At 35.5% G+C, this 20,152-nt stretch overlaps 2 protein-coding genes across 2 annotated transcripts in view; one reads left to right on the top strand and one right to left on the bottom strand.

The window, feature by feature from the left end:
* RB1 (retinoblastoma 1) overlaps nt 1-20,152 on the bottom strand; it is a 118,685-nt gene that overhangs the window by 29,583 nt on the left and 68,950 nt on the right. The gene's annotated exons all lie outside the window — the stretch shown is intronic.
* Nucleotides 553-4,659, top strand: LPAR6 (lysophosphatidic acid receptor 6). Its single transcript, XM_010834046.1, has one exon. The coding sequence runs from the start codon at nt 2,101-2,103 to the stop codon at nt 3,124-3,126; it is 1,026 nt and encodes a 341-aa protein (XP_010832348.1). The 5' UTR covers nt 553-2,100; the 3' UTR covers nt 3,127-4,659.

Below are 20,152 nucleotides of genomic sequence, written 5' to 3'. Positions count from 1 at the left end.
TAAAGTTCTAAGTTTATTGAGTGCAAGTAATATTCCTATTTTTTTGTGTGTCACTTGATTATAAATTTCCTAGTCAAAACAACAAAAGCAGACTATAATTCAGGGGATATTCATTAACAAACAACAAAAGTTGCTGATCTTGGTGACAGTGCAGTCCAAATTAAAAAGGTTAAAAATCAGCATAAAACATGCTGCAAAACATCAGTTTTAAATTAGCTACGTAATTCATGAAAGAAAAATAAATTGCTCTTAAATTTCCTTCACTGATACCCTAAAGGAAGAATTTCAGCCCTTCTACATCTAGTAAAAATGGCAATATAAAATAAGAAAAAATAAGAAAATGTGTCCATAGATTGTGATATCATCACTCTTTGAAGAAGTAACATCTATATTCAACTACCCCTTTCCCACATATACTTTTCTTCTGATTTCTTTGGGCTTTAAAAATGAGTACACTTTAAATATACAGCGAGAAAACACTCACAAGAGCTTTTAAATGAAAACAAAATCTGACCCATAGTCCAATATATAGTTAATGTCATAAGAAATGGGGTAGAGGGAGGGCTGGTGGCGGGGCGGGGGGGAAGGTGCTTAAAATAAAATTCTGAACCTAAAATTTAGCCAAGTAGTGTAACTTTTATTTTCCAAAATTTATTTCAAGCAATATAGGGAAAAAATATCTTTGTTTACAAAGATGCAATTTTGTTCTGTAAGCTTAATACTACACACCAAACAGAAACATTTTAGAATTTATTCTTCAGTAAAAGTGATTATTAAAAAAAAATGGAAGTGCTATAAAATATTAATTTAAGTTTCTAGACAAGAGCAAAGAATGTGAGAAAAAATGTTTATGAAAAAGTAAAGAGATTCAGGATTGGAGCCATTCACAACCATGGCAATTAAATTAAATCTTGAGGAGCAATTATGGAAAACAGAAGCCAAGGGTGGCAAAATTTGGGTCTCTCAACTCAAATCCTTTTTACGACTAAAAATGAAATTTCTCTCTTTTAGAGCCAACAGATTTTTTAACGTTATATTAAGTTACCACCAACAATTTCAATCTATAAATATACTTACACATTTTAGTTCCCCCCAGCCCCCAAAAAGTCTAATCCCAAACACAGAAGCAATCACATACAGATTTTTTCCCTCTCTCTCGATTACTACCAAAAAGAAATAAAGAATTTTTTAAAAAACCTCCTTGAGAGGTAGCCAACATTCCAGAAGGCATTTCTGCAAAAAAGGAGTTAAAGGGCAGACTGCTTAATTAAACAGTCAGAGGCCCTTTGCAAGCCTCCTAGGTATATCCCCAGCAGATAGGGTATCAGATTAAAGGAACTGCAAACAAACTGGGCAGAAACCTTTCTTTGTTCAAGCCCAGCCTCTTCTTCCTGTGATGTCATATTACAAATCAAGCAAGCCTCTCTTTTTCTCTTCAGAGAAAGCCCGTCTCGCAACACAGCTGGCAACTGAGGAAAAGGCCTCCAAGTCAGCAGGAGCAAACACGCTTAGGAATTTATTTCGGAACCTTTGAAAGACTCCTCTGCTTACCCCATCTGGGATCCACTGCAGGAATACCGAAAAGGAAAACTTCATTTAAAAGGTGTAAGAAGTAAGTGAGATTGAACTGGGAATGTTTAAGTCTCAGAAACTTTGCACTGAAAAGCAAAATGTGATTGCTAACTTCAGCTTAAACATTCTGCAGCATAAAGAAACTTTCATTTTGGAATATTCATCTTGACCACGGAAACAGAAGTTTACAGGATGAGGAGTTTTACTCTGTGTCAGAACACAGTTTTTATTTAAACTTTATAATCCAATGGATTGGCTTCATTGTGTTTTTAATACGAAGCCCTGGGATCACAGATTTTCTGGAAACTCGAAAATGAACATTTTTTCTTGTTGAAGAATCAAGTGGAAACTTTATAGCAACAAACTTCATGTTTCTTTTGGAAGAAAAAGAAATATTTGTAAAACTTTGCAAAGATCCAAAGGATTTGCAAATACATTGGAGGTTACAAAGTAGTCACGATCTGAATATCAAAGGAGACTGTTGCTAACCAAAGGACTTCAACACTGTAAACTGGACGTGCCTTTATAATGGTAAGCAATAACAGCTCTGACTGCATATATAATGACTCCTTTAAGTACACCTTGTATGGGTGCATGTTCAGTATGGTGTTTGTGCTTGGGTTAATATCCAACTGTGTCGCCATATATATTTTCATCTGTACTCTCAAAGTGCGGAATGAAACAACAACATACATGATTAACCTGGCAATGTCAGACTTGCTTTTCGTTTTTACTTTACCCTTCAGGATATTTTACTTTGCAACAAGGAACTGGCCCTTTGGGGATTTACTTTGTAAGATTTCAGTGATGTCCTTTTATACCAACATGTATGGAAGCATTCTGTTCTTAACCTGTATTAGTGCTGACCGGTTTCTGGCCATCGTCTACCCATTTAAGTCGAAGACGCTGAGAACTAAACGAAATGCAAAAATCGTTTGTATTGCTGTGTGGTTAACTGTGATGGGAGGAAGTGCACCAGCAGTTTTTGTTCCATCTCCGGGCAGCAATACTTCAGCAACCTGCTTTGAAAATTTTCCAGCAGCTACATGGAAAACCTTTCTCTCAAGGATTGTAATTTTCATAGAAATAGTGGGGTTTTTTATTCCTCTCATTTTAAACGTAACTTGTTCTAGTATGGTGCTGAGAACTTTAAATAAACCTGTAACATTAAGTAGAAGTAAAATAAATAAAACTAAGGTTTTAAGAATGATATTTGTACATTTGGTTATATTCTGTTTCTGCTTCGTGCCTTACAATATCAACCTTATTTTATATTCTCTTATGAGAACACAGACATTTGTCAATTGCTCAGCAGCAATAGCAGTAAGGACCATGTACCCAATCACTCTCTGCATTGCCGTTTTAAACTGTTGCTTTGACCCTATCATTTACTATTTCACGTCGGACACGATTCAGAATTCAATAAAAATGAAAAACTGGTCTACCAGGAGAAGTGACTCCAGATTCTCTGAAGTTCAAGGCACAGAGAACTTTATTCAACATAACCTACAGACGTTGAAAAATAAGATACCTGATAATGAATCTACAATATAAGCTGTCTGAAATAAGAACGCCAGGACTTTACAGAACCTCCAAGGTCCTTCAACTGTGAAAAGTGTTTTCCTGGACAACAATTTTTCCACCTCAGAAAGAAAATAAACATGTGGACATTTTAAAGTTTTTAGTATTAAAAAAGTATTTGATGTGTTAAGCATTAAAATGTATTCTGTTCTTGTATACACTCAGTTTTATTTTTCTGAGCCACTTTGATTTGTACCTTTCTCTTCATTAGAAAAAAAAATCTCTAGAAAAGTTGTTCAAAATATAAAAGTAATCATGATTTAAGTCATGTGATAACCATCTGTATGGTCTTTGAATATCACAGTGATTTTATACTAAATAATTAACAAATTAAAATTTTCATTTAAGTGTTTAATACCTTTATTCAATATACACCTAATTTTGATTTCAGTCTTAATTGAAACTACTAATCATGTTTCTTAAACTATAATAACATAAATGAGAAAGAGTCATGTAAAGAATCTATAAGTGTCTTTAGAGTATTTTTCAAAAACGCAGTAAAAATGCCTTCTGTAGAATGACACACTGACACTACTTGAGGATGTCCAACTCTTACAGATAATATTTAGGATTTTGTCTTGGTGTGTGATTTGTAAAAAGCAGATACTGTATATATAGAATAGTACACTTTAAAATTACTCTTTTGATTCATTTTCTTCATTTAACAGCACTCAATTTAAAAAACGATATATGCCACAAAAAGTGATGTGGAAACCGACAAAATGTTATTTTGCTAAGTAAATTTTAAAAAATACTACTACAGGTATATTTTAAAGGCATATTTATGTCACAATAAGTAACTTGTTTTTTAAGTATTTTAGCTCAGAGAAATAACATATAATACTTGACACTTAAGACAGTGATCAGTACATATGTTTTGATCATTTAAGCCAAACAAATTTTTAAATGTCTAGAAATTTGTATTTTCCCTTTACAGTCAATTAGAACTTTTCTCCATATAGAATTCTAGGTTTACAATCATTATCTTTCTGAACTTTGGAGGCCTTGATCCATCTTTCTTTAAATTGCAAGGTTGTTAAGTCAAATATTGAATAGCTGAAGAATATTATTTCAAGTAGACAAGATGTTATTGTATGTCAAAATAACTTGTGAAGTAAGGATATAGGTCCTTCCCTAAAAAGTAGCAAAACTAGAGGGTCAAATAACTAAGTACAATTACATTCATTTTACTAAACATAAATAAGGTATCGCGTTGAGCTAAAATTTAGATATGAAGCACTATCTACACTGAAACGCTTTCATTTTCCAACATATCTTTTCTTTCCCCAAATTCAAGCAGTTTTCCAAAGTTAACTAAAAAAATTATTTATTAGCAATCTATCTGATTTTCACATTTTCAATCTTTCAAGTCCTGAATACAAATTTGGATAAACAAAACACTCTTTGTTTTAAGGTTTAAGTTTGAATTTTGCTGTTTCTGGGTTTGAGTTGCAATGTTTCAAATAAATCATAGAAGTAAGCTAAATAAACTCATTTCAAAAAAAATAACAGTGGAGGATTTTCTTGTTAGTGAGTGATAGTCTCCTTTAAATGAACCTACAACAAAATAAACCCTTAAAAAAGAAAACTAGTGAAGAAATTAAACGTAGCTCTTTATATGCCAAGAGAAGTATATATGTTATAAAGATGTTTTCTTCAATTGACCCTGAAGTGCCTTTATTTGATACCATTCTTCAGAAAAAAACAAATATATTTAGCACTCTAAACATATAATTTTGAGTTGGAAAGCAACTAACAATTTAATAATACAGAAGAAAGGTGCAGAGTTTGTAACTGAGATTTCTCAGTTTTCTTGGATTAAGTATCTGTGAGCAAGACCTCAAAAGCATTCATATTATTTTAAAATATAAGCAAAAATAGTCATCAGATAGTTGTTACTACTGGAGAAATTTTTGTTGCCTGCTTGTCAACAGGAAGATGAATCAAAAAATTTATAAGATTCTCCTTGAATACATAACAGACAAATATTAGTTTTCCTCAACTACAGCTTCAAATCCTAGGTAAATCTTAACTACAGGGACAAAGAGGGTACAAAAGTTATTTTTCTCTGTTGGTTTTGCATTTTTAAGTAAATTATACATTCAGAGGGTTATCTCTTTCCCTTTTACCCAGAAAATCTGTATTAAGAAAACTCAGAATTTACTTTTTGTTTCCTTAGAATGACAATACTAGCCCCTCTCTCCCCCCAAACTGCCCACTGTTTTTTACATCTTTATAAAAGAGTAGATGATTTATCTAATCTTCCTTTCCGTATTAAAGTAAAAGAAGTAAGATGAAAAGTTTTGAAGTGTGTAAAACCACTTTCCAGCATCCTAAGGATTGATTTCAAACTTAGAAGTGATCTTTTCTAAGCAAATCAACCAAGTAGCTTGTTTAACAAAAGAATGTATGAAAATATATGTATTATATCCACAGAAAATTAAAAGGAACTTAAGGCACTACTTTATCAAGGAGTTTTATCTTCATATCCTGCATTCAAAATACTGAGAGTCAATCTGACGTATAAACCTTAATTATGGGATTGGTATTGAAAGAATTAGTGACTCACTTGAGGAATAGAAAATGGAAGATCAGCAAATTTCATAAACCCAACTGAGAAACATTTAACTTATAACTGGTATGCAGCTAGCAAGAATCTGAGGCAACTGCAATTTTAGACCTCTGATGAACAAGGTACCCAGTCTTTCGTCACTGTATTAACTTCTGCCCTGCGGACTGATCTTTATTTACTATCTCCCAACACTCAAGACTTCCCTGGTGGCTCAGAGGTTAAAGCGTCTGCCTGAAATTCATGAGACCCGGGCTCGATCCCTGGGTTGGGAAGATCCCCTGGAGAAGGAAATGGCACCCCACTCCAGTACTCTTGCCTGGAGAACCCCATGGAGGAAGGAGCCTGGTAGGCTACAGTCCATGGGGTCCCAAAGAGTCAGATATGACCGAGCGACTTCACTTTCACTTTCAATACTCAAGAACTTTTTAATACCTGCATGCCACATCCAACCCCAGATATCACAAATGAGGGAAGATATGACCCTTTTATATATAACATTTTATAAACAGTGCCTACTAGTAGATGAATCTTAAGGAAATTCTAAGGGAAATTATTTTTAAAAAGTTCTTTTGAGCTGTCCTGAAAACCAAATAATCCACTTATGACTTTTAAAAAATAAACTCCAAATCTAAAAGAATGAATGGATAAATGTAAAGACACAGAACATATTTAAATCAACCAGAATATTTAATGATCAACAATATTTCTTAAATAGCAACATTTTCCAGAGGTCAACATTACACTATCCTAAAATCACTAGTTCTTAAATTTCTTTTATCTCATTTTTTTCATGACATCTGCTACCAATTTTTTTGACAGTCAATTTTATAAAAGTATAAAGAATATCACTTAAACAGGGCAATAAACCAGGATAATAAAAGAATATGAAATTAACTCCAGGCAAACTTTTCTAACAAGTCTTTCTCCTTCTTCCATCTCTTAAAAAGATTTATTTCAGTAACTCCTTAAAGGGGAACAAAATTACCAGTGCTAAAAGCAGTGGCCAAAACAGAATTCAAGATGCAGGACCCCAGAAGTAGAGATAATTAACAAATTTAATTAACGGTTTTCAAACTCAAAATTTGCTTTATATAGATTCAACCAATACTTTTTGAAAATAATTGACATATTTATGGCCAGCAGGAATGTGAAAATATATTCAACATCTCTAATTAAAACAACAATGAGATATTACTTCATACCTGTTAGAAGGACTATTCTCAAGAAAAGAAGGACTAACAGTGTTGGTGAGTATGAGAAGAAAAGAGAACCCTCCCACAGTGCTGGTGGGAATGTAAATTGGTACAACTGTGGAGAACAGCATGAGATGCCTCAGAAAATTATGAATAGAACTACCACACGATCTAGCTGTTCCGCTTCTGAGTATTTATCTGAAGAATATGAAAACACTAACTAGAAAAGATATATACATTCCTATGGTCATTGTATCATTATTTTTAATAGCCAAGATATGGAAACCACCTAACAGCCCATCATCAGATGAATGAATAAAGAGTCTGTTATATATTTGTTTGAATAAATGGTACTCAGTCATAAAAAAAAAAGAAACCCTTGCCATTTTCAACAACATGGATAGATCCAGGAGGCATTATGCTAAATGAAATAAGTCAGATGAAAAATAGCAAATGATTTCACTTGTGTAGAATCTAAAAAAACAAAACAAATGAATTTAAAAAACAAAAACTTGTAGATACTGAGAACAGATAGTGATTACTAGAACATAAGAGCTAAGGGGTAGGTGAATTGGTAAAGGGCATCTATTGTATGGTGATCAATGGTTTTTGGTGATGATCTCTTTTTTCATAGTGTATACAGCTGTCAGACTGCAGTGGGGCACACATGAAATTTATATAATGTTATATACCAATTTTACCTAAATAAAAATAGGAATAACCTATGGAAATAAAATAGAATGAGAAACAAATATGTGCTTTTATGGCCAAGTTACAGTTATTAGTCATAGGGTGAATGTGTTGAGTTTCATTATGTTCCTATCAAAATGACTGGTGGGAAATTCATAATTTAAAACTGAAAGAGTCCAGGGGTCATTTATACAACTTCTTTATCTTAGGTAGAAGAAACGGAAGAAGTAAAGGGCCAAGTAACTTCATAAGGTCACAAAACAAGTTAAGGTAGAGTCAGGTAAGAGTTTTTTTTTTTTTTGACTTGTCTACTCCTTTAATGGTGGTAAAGGGAGTAGCAGATGCAAAGGCCTCCTTGGAGAGAACCTAGTATGTTGAAAGGATTAAACCAAATCCACCGTGTCTGGAGATGGAGGGCTGAGATCCCTCATAAGCCGTGATACAGCCATGGCAAGCTCTGAGGAGGTGAGGGGCGCGCTGAAGGATTCCAAGTAGAAGGAAAGACACGAGTATGCATTTCAAAAAACTCCCATCCCTCTGATTATAGTGAAGAGATGCATTTAAACTCAGGAAAAAGAAAAAAACAATCACAATAGGAGCTATATTTATTTCATTTAATTTTAAAGAGATTCTCTTATCCTCTATTTTGATTATGTCCTTTCCCCCTTATTAAAATGCTTTCTTTTTGAAATGATGGTGATGATGAGTAGGAAGACTATTTTAATGTGTGTTACTTGGAAAAATTAAGTTAGCAGCCCTGTGGAGAAATTGATAACATTCATATACTGCTGGTGGGAAACAAAACGGTGTAACGCTAATGGGTGGGAATTTGATGCACGCACACGCACACACACTCACTCACTCACTCTTATCCTTTAACCCAGCATTCTGATTTCTAGGTATTTACCTTGAAGACACACTTTCATATAATAATATAAATATATATTTTATTCATATATTCACATGAATATATTATTATATATGAATATATATTATTTATATTCATATATTAATATGAATATATTCATAATATAAAAATACATATATGTACAGGATGCAGTTATTATTTGAAACTGGAAAACACTGAAAATTCCCTAGATGTCCAAGTGCAGAAAATTGGTTGAATAAATTACAGCACATGTACACAGTGCAGTATGTTAGTTTTTGAGAATTCTTAAAGAGTATAATAAAAATCTTAAAGAGAAATTATCTGTTGTAACTTAATGGAGGCTGAAGCTGAGCAAGAACAATAAAAAAATTTTTTTTGAAAGAGTGAGACACAAAACACAGCTGTTTCCTATTTTAAGTTTTCTTATTGTGTTCTAAATCTAGCATGTACAGGAAGACACCAAAAACACCTTTGATATTTGTCTATTTCTGATAGTAGCAGAAAAGATTAAGAACCAATATGCAAATTAATAGAGCCACATATGCAAAGGCCACTTGAATGCATTTTAAAACAGACTAGGTTGTGACAGTTTAGTTTTTAAAACATGACATAAAAATCTGGAAAAGATAGATGTCAAAAAGTTGGTTCTATTTTTAATTAAAAGTAACTGAACTTACACGATTTAAAAACAATTGCCCTAGAGTGGTTCTAAAATTTTATTAAACTATTAATAACAGCTTCTGATTTTGCTGGAGGAATTCAGAAACTCCATTAAACAGAACTGAGATCTCATAAGATACCTCTATTTTTGTGTTCCTTGCACATCCAGATTCCAAAGTCCCTCCTCACTATTACAGTTAGGATATGAATGACACTAGTTTAGAGACTGAAAATTCTTGGACTATATTCAGGTAATTTTCTAACATCATGACCTTATAGAAGACTCTCTGAACAAGAGTACAAGTGCTTCCATTTCAACAGGTTAAGTACAGAGGATATCTCCATGCTATTCTTTTACAATTGCCATTTCTCGTTTGTACTTGACTAATGAGCACTGACCTCAGGGTAATTAGTGACATGATTCACAACTAAAGCACCACAACAAATTCCAACGGCAGTATAACAGAGAACACTGCCCATATTTAACAACGCTGGAGTTCAGTTACACCTGTTTTTCCCTGAACTTATTCCATTCTGAGAAGGCAGTGAGAGAGACAGAGGTACGTCGGAAGAGAAAATTTCTACATACTTGTAAGCCAGGACAAACAGATCCAATACTGTTTAACTGTGTTCTCAGTCCTCTGTTCTTAGGAAATCACTGTATAGTAGAGAAAATGAACTAAAGAAAACTAATGATTAATTGTGATGTTTCTAAAAGGTACCATTCTCATAAATGTACATTTATTCCTCATGGCAACCCTGATAAGTATTATCATGCCCATTTTACAGATGATGAAAATACAGTCTGAGCTACAGGCACATAACTTGCTGAGAATCACACCAAGAAAGTTACATGGCATCTCTGAATGAACCTCAGCTTTTTCTTGTCTATAAAACAGGAACAGCAATGTTTATCTTCTGGGAAGATTAAATGGGATATGGTGACGCCAAAATCCAGACAGAAGGATCTGCTATAGCACAGTGACACAAACACAGATAAAACATGAATAAAGAAACTAATCACAACAGTGCATATACCTGGTGGTAAATTAATATACACCACGAGGCAGCACAAAGGTTAAAAGTACCGTCTCTGGGACCAAGACAGTTTGATCAAACTTCTAGCTCTGCTATCAACTTAGTTTTGTGGATAGGGGAAACGTTCTTAATCTCTCTGTGCCTCCACTTTTTCATCCATGAAGTGGTGATAATGAGAGTATCTACTTCATACATTTGTGCGAAGTAAATGAGTGAACACATTTCAGCACTTTTAACAGTGCTGAATGTTACCTATCGTCACTTCTACACTGCAATGTAATATGCATAAGTGAGGGTCATTTTGATGTAGGTCTGCATGATGATCAGATTCCAAAGAAGCTAGTGATGAGCTTCTTACAAGCACTGCTTCCTAAAGCAAGTTTCTGTGAGCTACCTAAGGCACATTTCTGAGTTTGAGATTTTTTGTTCTTGAATTTCTTTAGTCCTTTGTGCCAATTCATGAACAAGGAGAATGTGTCATATGGACAATGGGGGAGGGGAAGGGAGACATGAATGGACAAGTCACGAATACTTTTCCTCCACAGTGAACTCGAGCAATTTCTCACGTGTGTCAGGGTGTTCCAAAGATTAAAAAAAGAGACAAGTACATAGAGAAAAGAACACACTGAGGAGTCAAGCCCCGGGCTCAAGACAAGATGGCACTTGAACAAACGTCTAGAAATGGAAAAAATTTTACGTTTAAAACCATAAACAGATCTGGATCAAGAACTCAGGTTCACAAAAACATTCAATACAGGAGAAGATGTGGAACAATTTGTAACAGTTATCTGTCTCAGTTTCTTTGGGTTTTCTGTTTGTTGTTTTTTAACATATGAAGAACCACATAAATAAACCATTTAATGCCTCACTGCTTCTTCAATGGTTCAATTATAAAGAAGAGTTATTTTATTAAATTGAGCTTACTTATATCTTAGAGCTTTATAAAGCAATAATTTATTCGAATTTCAGTGGATAATTGTTCATATGAACTAAGTTACTATCCTTATTTTTGTGCTTTTTCTGTATATTTGTATTTTTTTTAACTTCTCTCTAGATTACTTCACTAGTAGAACACAAGGTCTCTATCAAAAATTTTATTTCTAAGATATTGCCTTCCTTTATTTTTCATTCTTGGACTTTACATTTTTTCATTCTTACAGAAGATGTTAGGCATACCTGAAATTTTTCGTTTAAAACTCAGAAAGAACTCAGTTTTAACATTTCAATCTATAAAGAGATCTAGTTTTCCATTTCACCTCACTCTCACCCTTCCCTTCAATCTCCCTGAGAGTTGATTCAAATATTTAATTTTCTCAACCCTAAACTATATATATAACTACAGATTTAAAAAATACTTATATTACTATACTAAAATATCATTCAGAGAGTTACATAAATGGAACATACAGATGCACTAGTAACTTCTTTTAGAATCTCATTTTCTCCTTTTGTGAAGTCTTCTAATCTTTTCTTCCTGGGGAATCTAGTAGATCAACAGCGACAGCACACCACACAAAGGAGGGCCTCACAAAGGGCTGCATTTTCTCCCGTTTCCAGTACCGACTAGCTCCAGGGCAGGCAAAACAGTCCACCTTGTTACTCGAGATAAAAAACGTACATGCTATTTTTTTCATTTAGAATAAAATTTTATACTGTCTCCTATGCTGGACTACGGAGAAGGCAATGGCACCCCACTCTAGTACTCTTGCCTGGAAAATCCCATGGACAGAGCTCTGAGCCTGGTAGGCTGCAGTCCATGGGGTCATGAAGAGTCGGACACGACTGAGCGACTTTACTTTGACTTTTCACTTTCATGCACTGGAGAAGGAAATGGCAACCCACTCCAGTGTTCTTGCCTGGAGAATCCCAGGGATGGGGAGCCTGGTGGGCTGCTGTCTACGGGGTCGCACAGAGTCGGACACGACTGAAGCGACGCAGCAGCAGCAGCAGCAGCAGCAGCATGCTGGACTACATGCTACAGTGGTAATAAAAACAGTGTGAATGAATAAACAGAAATAATGTGGTACAATGAAAGGAGAACTTTACTAGACTAACATGGAATTTGGAATCAAACCAATCTGGGTTCATATGCCAAGTGGGTGACTCTAGACAAACTGCTTAACCTTCCTGAGCCTGCTTCCACTTTTGAAAAACGAAAACAGTATTAACAACATCACAGGATTATTATGACAATTAAATTAGACAAACACTTTTGGTGCACAGCACACTGCAACTAGTTAAGGAGTATTAGCTGCCTTCCATCTATGGCTAATGAGCTGCTAGCTGGGACACAGATTCCTAGGTTCCTCCTCATATGGGAAATTAGACTCACGCCTATACCTACTTTGTGGACTCAGTGTAAAGAACCAACAGAGCACTTCACTTTAAAGTCAAAATCATGTAAAGTCAACTAGGATTTGGCCACTCTAAAGAGTGGTCCACGGGCTAGCAACATCAGAACCACCTGGGGGCCTGTAAGAAATGCTGAATCTCAAGTCCTGCCCTAGAACCACGTGATAAGAAAATTTATTTTAATAAGACCTCCATGCATAGTAAAGTTTGAAAAATACTCCTAAGAAAATAATCCTCCGCCTGGAAGGAAGAAAAGAACTTTATCAATATCAACTGTGCCAAAAACTCAAAAGCACAAAGGGCATTTACAATAGAACATACTGATTTAATTAGCTCAGGAGAGCAAGTTAGAGGAAACAGGCATTACGGATTGACAGAATCTGAAATTGTGAGAAATACAGAATAATTCACAAGGAAAGGGAGGGGGAAGGCAGGAAAAAAAAAATTAAAACACTGGGTAAAGAGCACAAAATTTTCCAGAAGCAAATGGCACTCTCACCCATGAATAATACAGTAATGTCTATAATGATGTCCCTAGCTCAAAAAGTAAAATTACTTTAAATATACTCTGCCAAAGAAGACAAGAAAGCATATATATTCTCTTTCAAAATTATTTCCCTCAAAAAACCTGTGTGTTTACACACATGCACACATATACACACATATATTTTAAAGTAGTGCATAAAAAAAATTGAACCCTGAATATTCATTGGAAGGACTAATGCTAAAGTTGAACTCTACTTCGGCCACCTGATTGGAAGAACTGACTCACTGGAAAAGACCCTGATGCTGGGAAAGATTGAGGGCACAAGGAGAAGGGAGCAACAGAGGATGAGATGGCTGGATGGCATCACTGACTCAATGGACATGAATCTATGCAAACTCCAGGAGATAGTGAAGGACAGAGAAGCTTGGTGTGCTGCAATCCATGGGGTTGCAAAGAGTCAGACACGACTTAGCGATTGAACAACAACAAAATTATCTTGTATAATATCTTTTGTACAATATCTTTTGTACAATATCTCATTTACCAAGAGAGCTAGCTCTTCACTTTTAAAGGATTAAAAACAGACTTTTGAGACTAATTTACTAGTCTTAAATCAGGACTCATGTACCATTGCCAATGTGGTTCATAATTTTCCCCCAAATATCTTTCCACATTTCCACGCCCAGTTTAAGTTTTTTCCCAGCCACTTACAATTGATCACTCCCTCCTTTGACCCTCATGGCTTATCTTATTTCACAGTATATCACAATGATTTACTTTCCTATAGGTTCCAAGCCTCTTTAAGGGTAGGGGCTATTTCCCATGTCATTAGACACCTCGCTGGGGAAAGTATAATTCCTTTCAAATAACTGATATACAAATATCAGATACGATCCAAAGAGAATTGGGAAAAACTGAGGTAAAGGAGAGCAGGGAAATGAGACCTCTCTGTTATCCTTTTTTGAAAAATGTTTCTTCAACATTTTACACATTGTGAAGCAATCTAAAGTAGTGGCACAGCTTCAGCAGTGGCAACTAATTCTCAACATTTACATAGTTTTGTAGAATCATAAAATATTTGAGCTAGAAATACTAAAATCTGTCTGTCTCAATTTACAAAGCAAGAATCTAAGACAAAGACATTAACTTACACGTGGAAGAGGTGGGCTATAAATGTCAGGTCTTCTGATTCCCACATTAGGCCATACTCACTCTCACTATGTCAAAGTGATTTGCTCCAGAGACCAAAGAATTCTCTGAACACAGTGTTTCACCATGTTGCAAAGGAAGGATACTCCAATAAAAAAAAATAAGAAAAACAAGCCAAAACAACAATAAACATAGGGAGTGCTTGAAGAATAGCAGAAGGCTAGAGCAGGGTCCAGAGCAGGCACTGGCGACCCACTCCAGTACTCTTGCCTGGAAAATCCCATGGACAGAGGAGCCTAGTAGGCTGCAGTCCATGGGGTCGCTAAGAGTCGGACACGACTGAGTGACTTCACTTTGACTTTTCACTTTCATGCATTGGAGAAGGAAATGGCAACCCACTCCAGTGTTCTTGCCTGGAGAATCCCAGGGACAGGGGAGCCTGGTGGGCTGCCGTCTATGGGGTGGCAGAGTTGGACATAACTGACACGACTTAGCAGCAGCAGCAGCAGCAGAGCAGGGTCCAATTATCACAACCAGAGTAAAGAGGCTGCATTTATCTAATGGCAATGGGGAGCTACTGTGGGTTTCTCAACAGGAATATTGCATGAAAAAGCATTTAAGAATATTCACTCAGCACCAAACTATAGAATGCAGGGTAGTACCAAAGCTGGGAGACCAGGCAGGAGTCTATAATAGCATGGTCAAGGTAAGAAGGTAATGATATGATCTAGGAAAACATAAATGAAAATAGATATTTAACATACTAAATAAATACGACATGTGGTTTTTTTTTTTTTTTTGGTTTTTGTATTTATAATTACTGATCAACTTTAACTGATGCTTTTGAACTGTGGTTAGAGAACTTCTTAGAGAAGACTCTTGAGAGTCCCTTGGAAAGCAAAATCAAACCAGTCAATTCTAAAGGAAATCAACCGTGAATAATCTTATGGAAGGAAAGATGCTGAAGTTAAAGCTCCAATACTTGGGCCACCTGATGTAAACAGTTGACTCACTGGAAAAGACCCTGATGCTGGGAAAAACTGATGGCAGAAGGAGAAGAGGGCAACAGAGAATGAGATGGTTGGATGGTATCACTGATTCAATGGACATGAACTTGGGCAAACTCCAAGAGACGGTGAGGGACAGGAAAGCCTGACGTGCTGCAGTCCATGGAGTCGCAAAGAGTTGCACACGACTTGGCGACTGAACAACATTTTATATTAAGACTATAAAACTACAGAGAAAAATAAGAAAAAAATGTTCAGTATTCAAGCCTCGATGACTTGAAAAGTAAAATCTAAAAATACAAATATTGGGAAGCAAAGGTGTATGTAGAACAAAATAATTTTAGCTTTGAAAGGTAAAGTCAAATATTCTAAATCACTTGAAAGTGCCTACTTAAACAAGGGAATTAAGGGCAAGAAATTAGGAGTATGCTGGGTCAGAATGAGAAACATTATAAAACCACAGTGATGTTTTCAGAAAGAATCAGATTTTTAAAAACTAAAATGTTTTACTGGAAAAAAGATAAATATATGCTTACTTAAAAAAACTCATGAGGAGCTTTTAAAAAACCCAACATAAAGCATTTTTCATTATAGTAGCATGGTTGCTATATAAATACAGTATATGACATCATATTACCTCACCATCCTTATTTTTTTAAGTGTTAAATACAGCTTAATCATTATCTTACAATTCATTTGCCTTCCTGAGACATTGCTCTTCGTAAAATATAACTGTTGAAAAAAACTAACGTCTAATGGTAAATACTAAAACCATTGTGCAAAGTGCACCAGAGGTTAATGATCTACCATCCAAATACACAACAGATATCCTTTTTGGCTTTTTCAGAGCCACAGGCTTTTCTCCCTTTTGTGTTCATTTCCTGTCAAGTTTGACATTTCAAAAGAATACCAAAGAAGCTTAAAAATTTGTTTACAAGTGTGTCATTAAATCAGGACTCTAAAAATAAAAGCTATTCATTGCAACTGTACTGATGTATAAAAAAGACCTTCATTTAAATTTTGGAAAAATAATAAAAAAGGAAACATTTTTGATCTTTTCTTATATAAAAGTGCTCTGGTCCAATATTTTTGAAACTGAATGAAGAAACTTGCTGATGTGTAGTGACTACAAAAAAAAAAAAAAATAGAATCCAATTCAATGAGTCAGCTATATTTGACAACATTTAGAGGAGGCTCAGCTTTCTTATGACTTATTAAAATTTAATACAACAATTAATTACTAATACTTCTACATTCTCCGTACAATAAGTATCCTCTGAAATACTATTATTCAGAAGATATGATGCATTTAATACAGGAAAATAGAAATGAAACCCTAAATATTCTTTAAGTATACATATTCAAAAATCTTTTATCAATCACTAAATACTATACATAACTCTTTTGGCTGTGATAAAGGAACAGAGACCAGATTTGTCTTAACTACAAAATCAAACAACATAAATAATAGTTTTCAGACACTGAGTACAGGCTAGTAATAGGACAAGCAGTATAAGACAGTAATTCCTGGGGTGGGGGGAAGCAAATGCTTAAGCTCCACCTTTGCCTGGAGAGAGTTCCCAGGTTACAAGTCAGGGAGGAGAAACGGAAATAGAACTCAGTGGTCTCCCTGCTTGAAGAAACAGAATTGAGAATTCAAGACAGAGAAATTAGGAAAATTAGCAGGACAGAGTAGCAGAGGAGAGACTTACACAGAAAAGAGAGAGTTGCAAAGAGAGTGCTCCAGGAGTCTGCAGAGAGTTACTCTCGGTCTTTACCCCAGTCCTGATCAACGCATGCAAACTACTGGAGGCCAGGAAAAGAAGCACGGGAAGAAGCAGAACCACTCCAGGAGCTGTACCAGGGCCAAGGAGAGTTCTGATTTCCACCAGCCAGTCTGGAAAAACCTTGTAATGTATGAGACATCAGGTAGAGCATCTAGAAGGGGACTGCCTCAAGAGTGGGGGGAAAAATTAGTCATAAGATTAAAGACTGGCTTTGTCTAGAAACAAGAAAAGCCTTTAAAGGATCACACACTCCCAAGTAACTACACTGTGTCCCAAGACACAAGAATAGTGAAAGGAATATGAAAATATCCAGGACCACTAAGGTAAAATTCACAAGGCCTGACATCCAATAAAAAGTTACCAAGCAGCCAAAAAAAAAAGACCATTCAAAAGAGAAGTATCAGTCAATAGACAGTACTAAAAAGACATAGATGTAAGAATTAGTGGACAGGGACTTTAAAATAATTATTATAACTATATTCCAGACGTTAAATGTAAAGGAAAGCACAGACATGCTGAAAAGACATATGAATGATTTAGAAAAGGATTCAAATCAGAGTCTAGAGATGAAAAATCTAATACCTAAGATTAAAAGCAGAATAGATGGAATTAATAGCAAATAAGACATTTCAGAAGAAAAAAATTAATGAAGATATAGGTGTAACAGAAACAATTTCAAGTGAAACAGAAACAAAACATTTGGGACAACAACCAGAGCATCAGGGAGCAATGAACAATTTTAAGTGACCTAATATATGTGTGACCAGAATCCCTGCAGAAGGGGTGAGAGGAGTCAACAAAAACATTTTGAGAAAATAACAGCCCCAGATTTGATGAAATCTATAAGCCCACATTTCAAAGTAGAACACCAAGCAAGAGAAACAGGAAAAAAACTGAATTAAGGCACATCTTAATCAAATTGCCTAAAACTAGAGATAAAGAGCTGCTCTGTAAGAAGGGCAACTACTTTAAAACCAAAAATGCTAAGCTGCTGCTGCTAAGTCACTTCAGTCAAATGCTATGAGATGCACCATTTCTCATATGAGAACTCAGGAGGATAAGATGAGGAGGGGAAAAAAAAGAAAGGGAGGGAGAGGTCAGCACATACCAGGCAGGAGCAAGGTACTAGACTTCTAAGAAACATTTTAGTAGTGAATCTTGCCCCAGACACCAGCTGACTCCGCATGGTCTGGGAGGAACTGTCCAGTCTAGCTCTTCCCAGATTCCTGACCCACAGAATCATAAGCAAAATAAAATAATTGTTTTAAGCCACTAATGTGCCATTCAGCAATAGATAACTTGTCTCTATCAACATTTAATCCTTCCTTTCCCATCCTGAAAAATAATTATCCCGCTGCCTCACATACCTCCAGCTATACCTTTACTTTCCTTTACAGTTAAAACAGGTAGAAACTATTTATAACCACTGTCTCCACGTTATCTCTCACTCATACCTCAGCCAAATTCCACTGAGATCTACTCCTGCTCCCACATCACTTCTTCTGACAGTCCTTGCTACCTTTACCAGTGGCTTCCTTGTTGCCAAAACTAATAGCCACTCTTCAGTTGCTACTGACTTCTCCCACAGTATTGGAAATAGCAAGCACTCAGACCTTTTCATTCTCTCTTTATGACACCACTTCTGATATTTCTCCTTAGTGACAGGAGGATTCCTTGATTTGATCTCTTTTGTAGGCTTCTGCTTTCTGTCTATCCCTTAACTGTTGGTGCTCCTTAGGATTCTGTCCTAAATTACGTTCTCTTTTTGTACTACACTCTCCTGTTAAGTGACCTTATTCTATTTCCTAAACTTTAGTCATTTGGTAAAACACAGGGATTTATAGTTTTGGAGCCAGAGAGACCTGTGTTCGAGCCCTAAGCTCCGCTGTTTAGCTTATATGGTTTAGGGCAAGTTATTAAACTTCTCTGAGCATTATTTCCCTCATTTAGAATAATAATACCTCATGGATTATTATAAAAGTCAAATGAGATGATAAGTACTCACCATAGTGTGGGCGACACAAGATAAATTGTCAATAAAAGGTGGTAATGTCTGTTATTATATATGTGCCAGCAGCTCTCAGGTTTCTGTTCCTGGCCTAGAATTTCTTTCCTAAACTCCAAACATACCCAACTGCCTCTTGACACCTTTACTTGATGATCTACAGGCAATTCAAACTCAACATAATCAAATTTCACCTCCTAAGGAAATCTCATTCAATTCCAGCTATCTTTAATGAATGACACTAACTTAATGTCATAAGTTGACCCTTTCTCTGTCCTTCATTCTCACTCCTGTAATTAACTGCCATATTTTATAATACAAAGCCAGAGATGCTGTTCCAAGTGCTTTTCCCATACATTAACTCATTTAAAATGAAACACACACATGTAATAAGATACGAAGTTTATAAATGACCAGGAAGTAGTATTGATCAACACTGTAAGACTGCAAAGGAGGAAAGAATGACTATAGACTTAGGATGGTCTCAAAAGGCAAAGTGGAAGTAGACCTGAAAATGTGGTAAATAAAAAGGGGAAAGCATTTCGGGTGGAGCCTATGAAGTAAACAAAGACTCAGAGACAGGCAGAGACAAACATGGATGTGTGAGTAATAGTAAACAGAAGTCAGAATCGAGAAGAGAATATAAGGAAAGTATTCTCAAAATATTTTGGACTCAGCGTCTTGTAACATTCTTAAATTATTGAGGACCCAAAAGTTTTTGTTCATGTGACTGTGTCTATCAATATTTGAGAACCCCTGGGACAGAAGAGCCTGGCGGATTACAGTCCATAGAGTCACAAAATGTTGGACACCACTGAAATGACTTAGTACACATGCAATATTACTGTGCTAATAATTAAATCTTAATTTAAAGTTAATTAAGAAAACTAAGATGATGGGATCTGGTCCCATCACCTCATGGGAAATAGATGGGGAAACAGTGGAAACAGTGTCAGACTTTATTTTGGGGGCTCTAAAATCACTGCAGATAGTGACTGCAGCCATGAAATTAAAAGACACTTACTCCTTGGAAGAAAAGTTATGACCAACCTAGCCAGCATATTAAAAAGCAGAGACATTATTTTGCCAACAAAGGTTCGTCTAGTCAAGGCTATGGTTTTTCCAGTGGTCATGTATGGATGTGAGAGGTGGACTATAAAGAAAGCTGAG

The sequence above is a fragment of the Bison bison genome, unplaced genomic scaffold, assembly GCF_000754665.1.
Source record: "Bison bison bison isolate TAMUID 2011002044 unplaced genomic scaffold, Bison_UMD1.0 scf7180017863994, whole genome shotgun sequence".
In the NCBI taxonomy this organism is placed as follows: Eukaryota; Metazoa; Chordata; class Mammalia; order Artiodactyla; family Bovidae; genus Bison; species Bison bison.
Note: the sequence above shows the minus strand (reverse complement) of the source record. Positions and strands in the feature narration are given on the sequence as shown.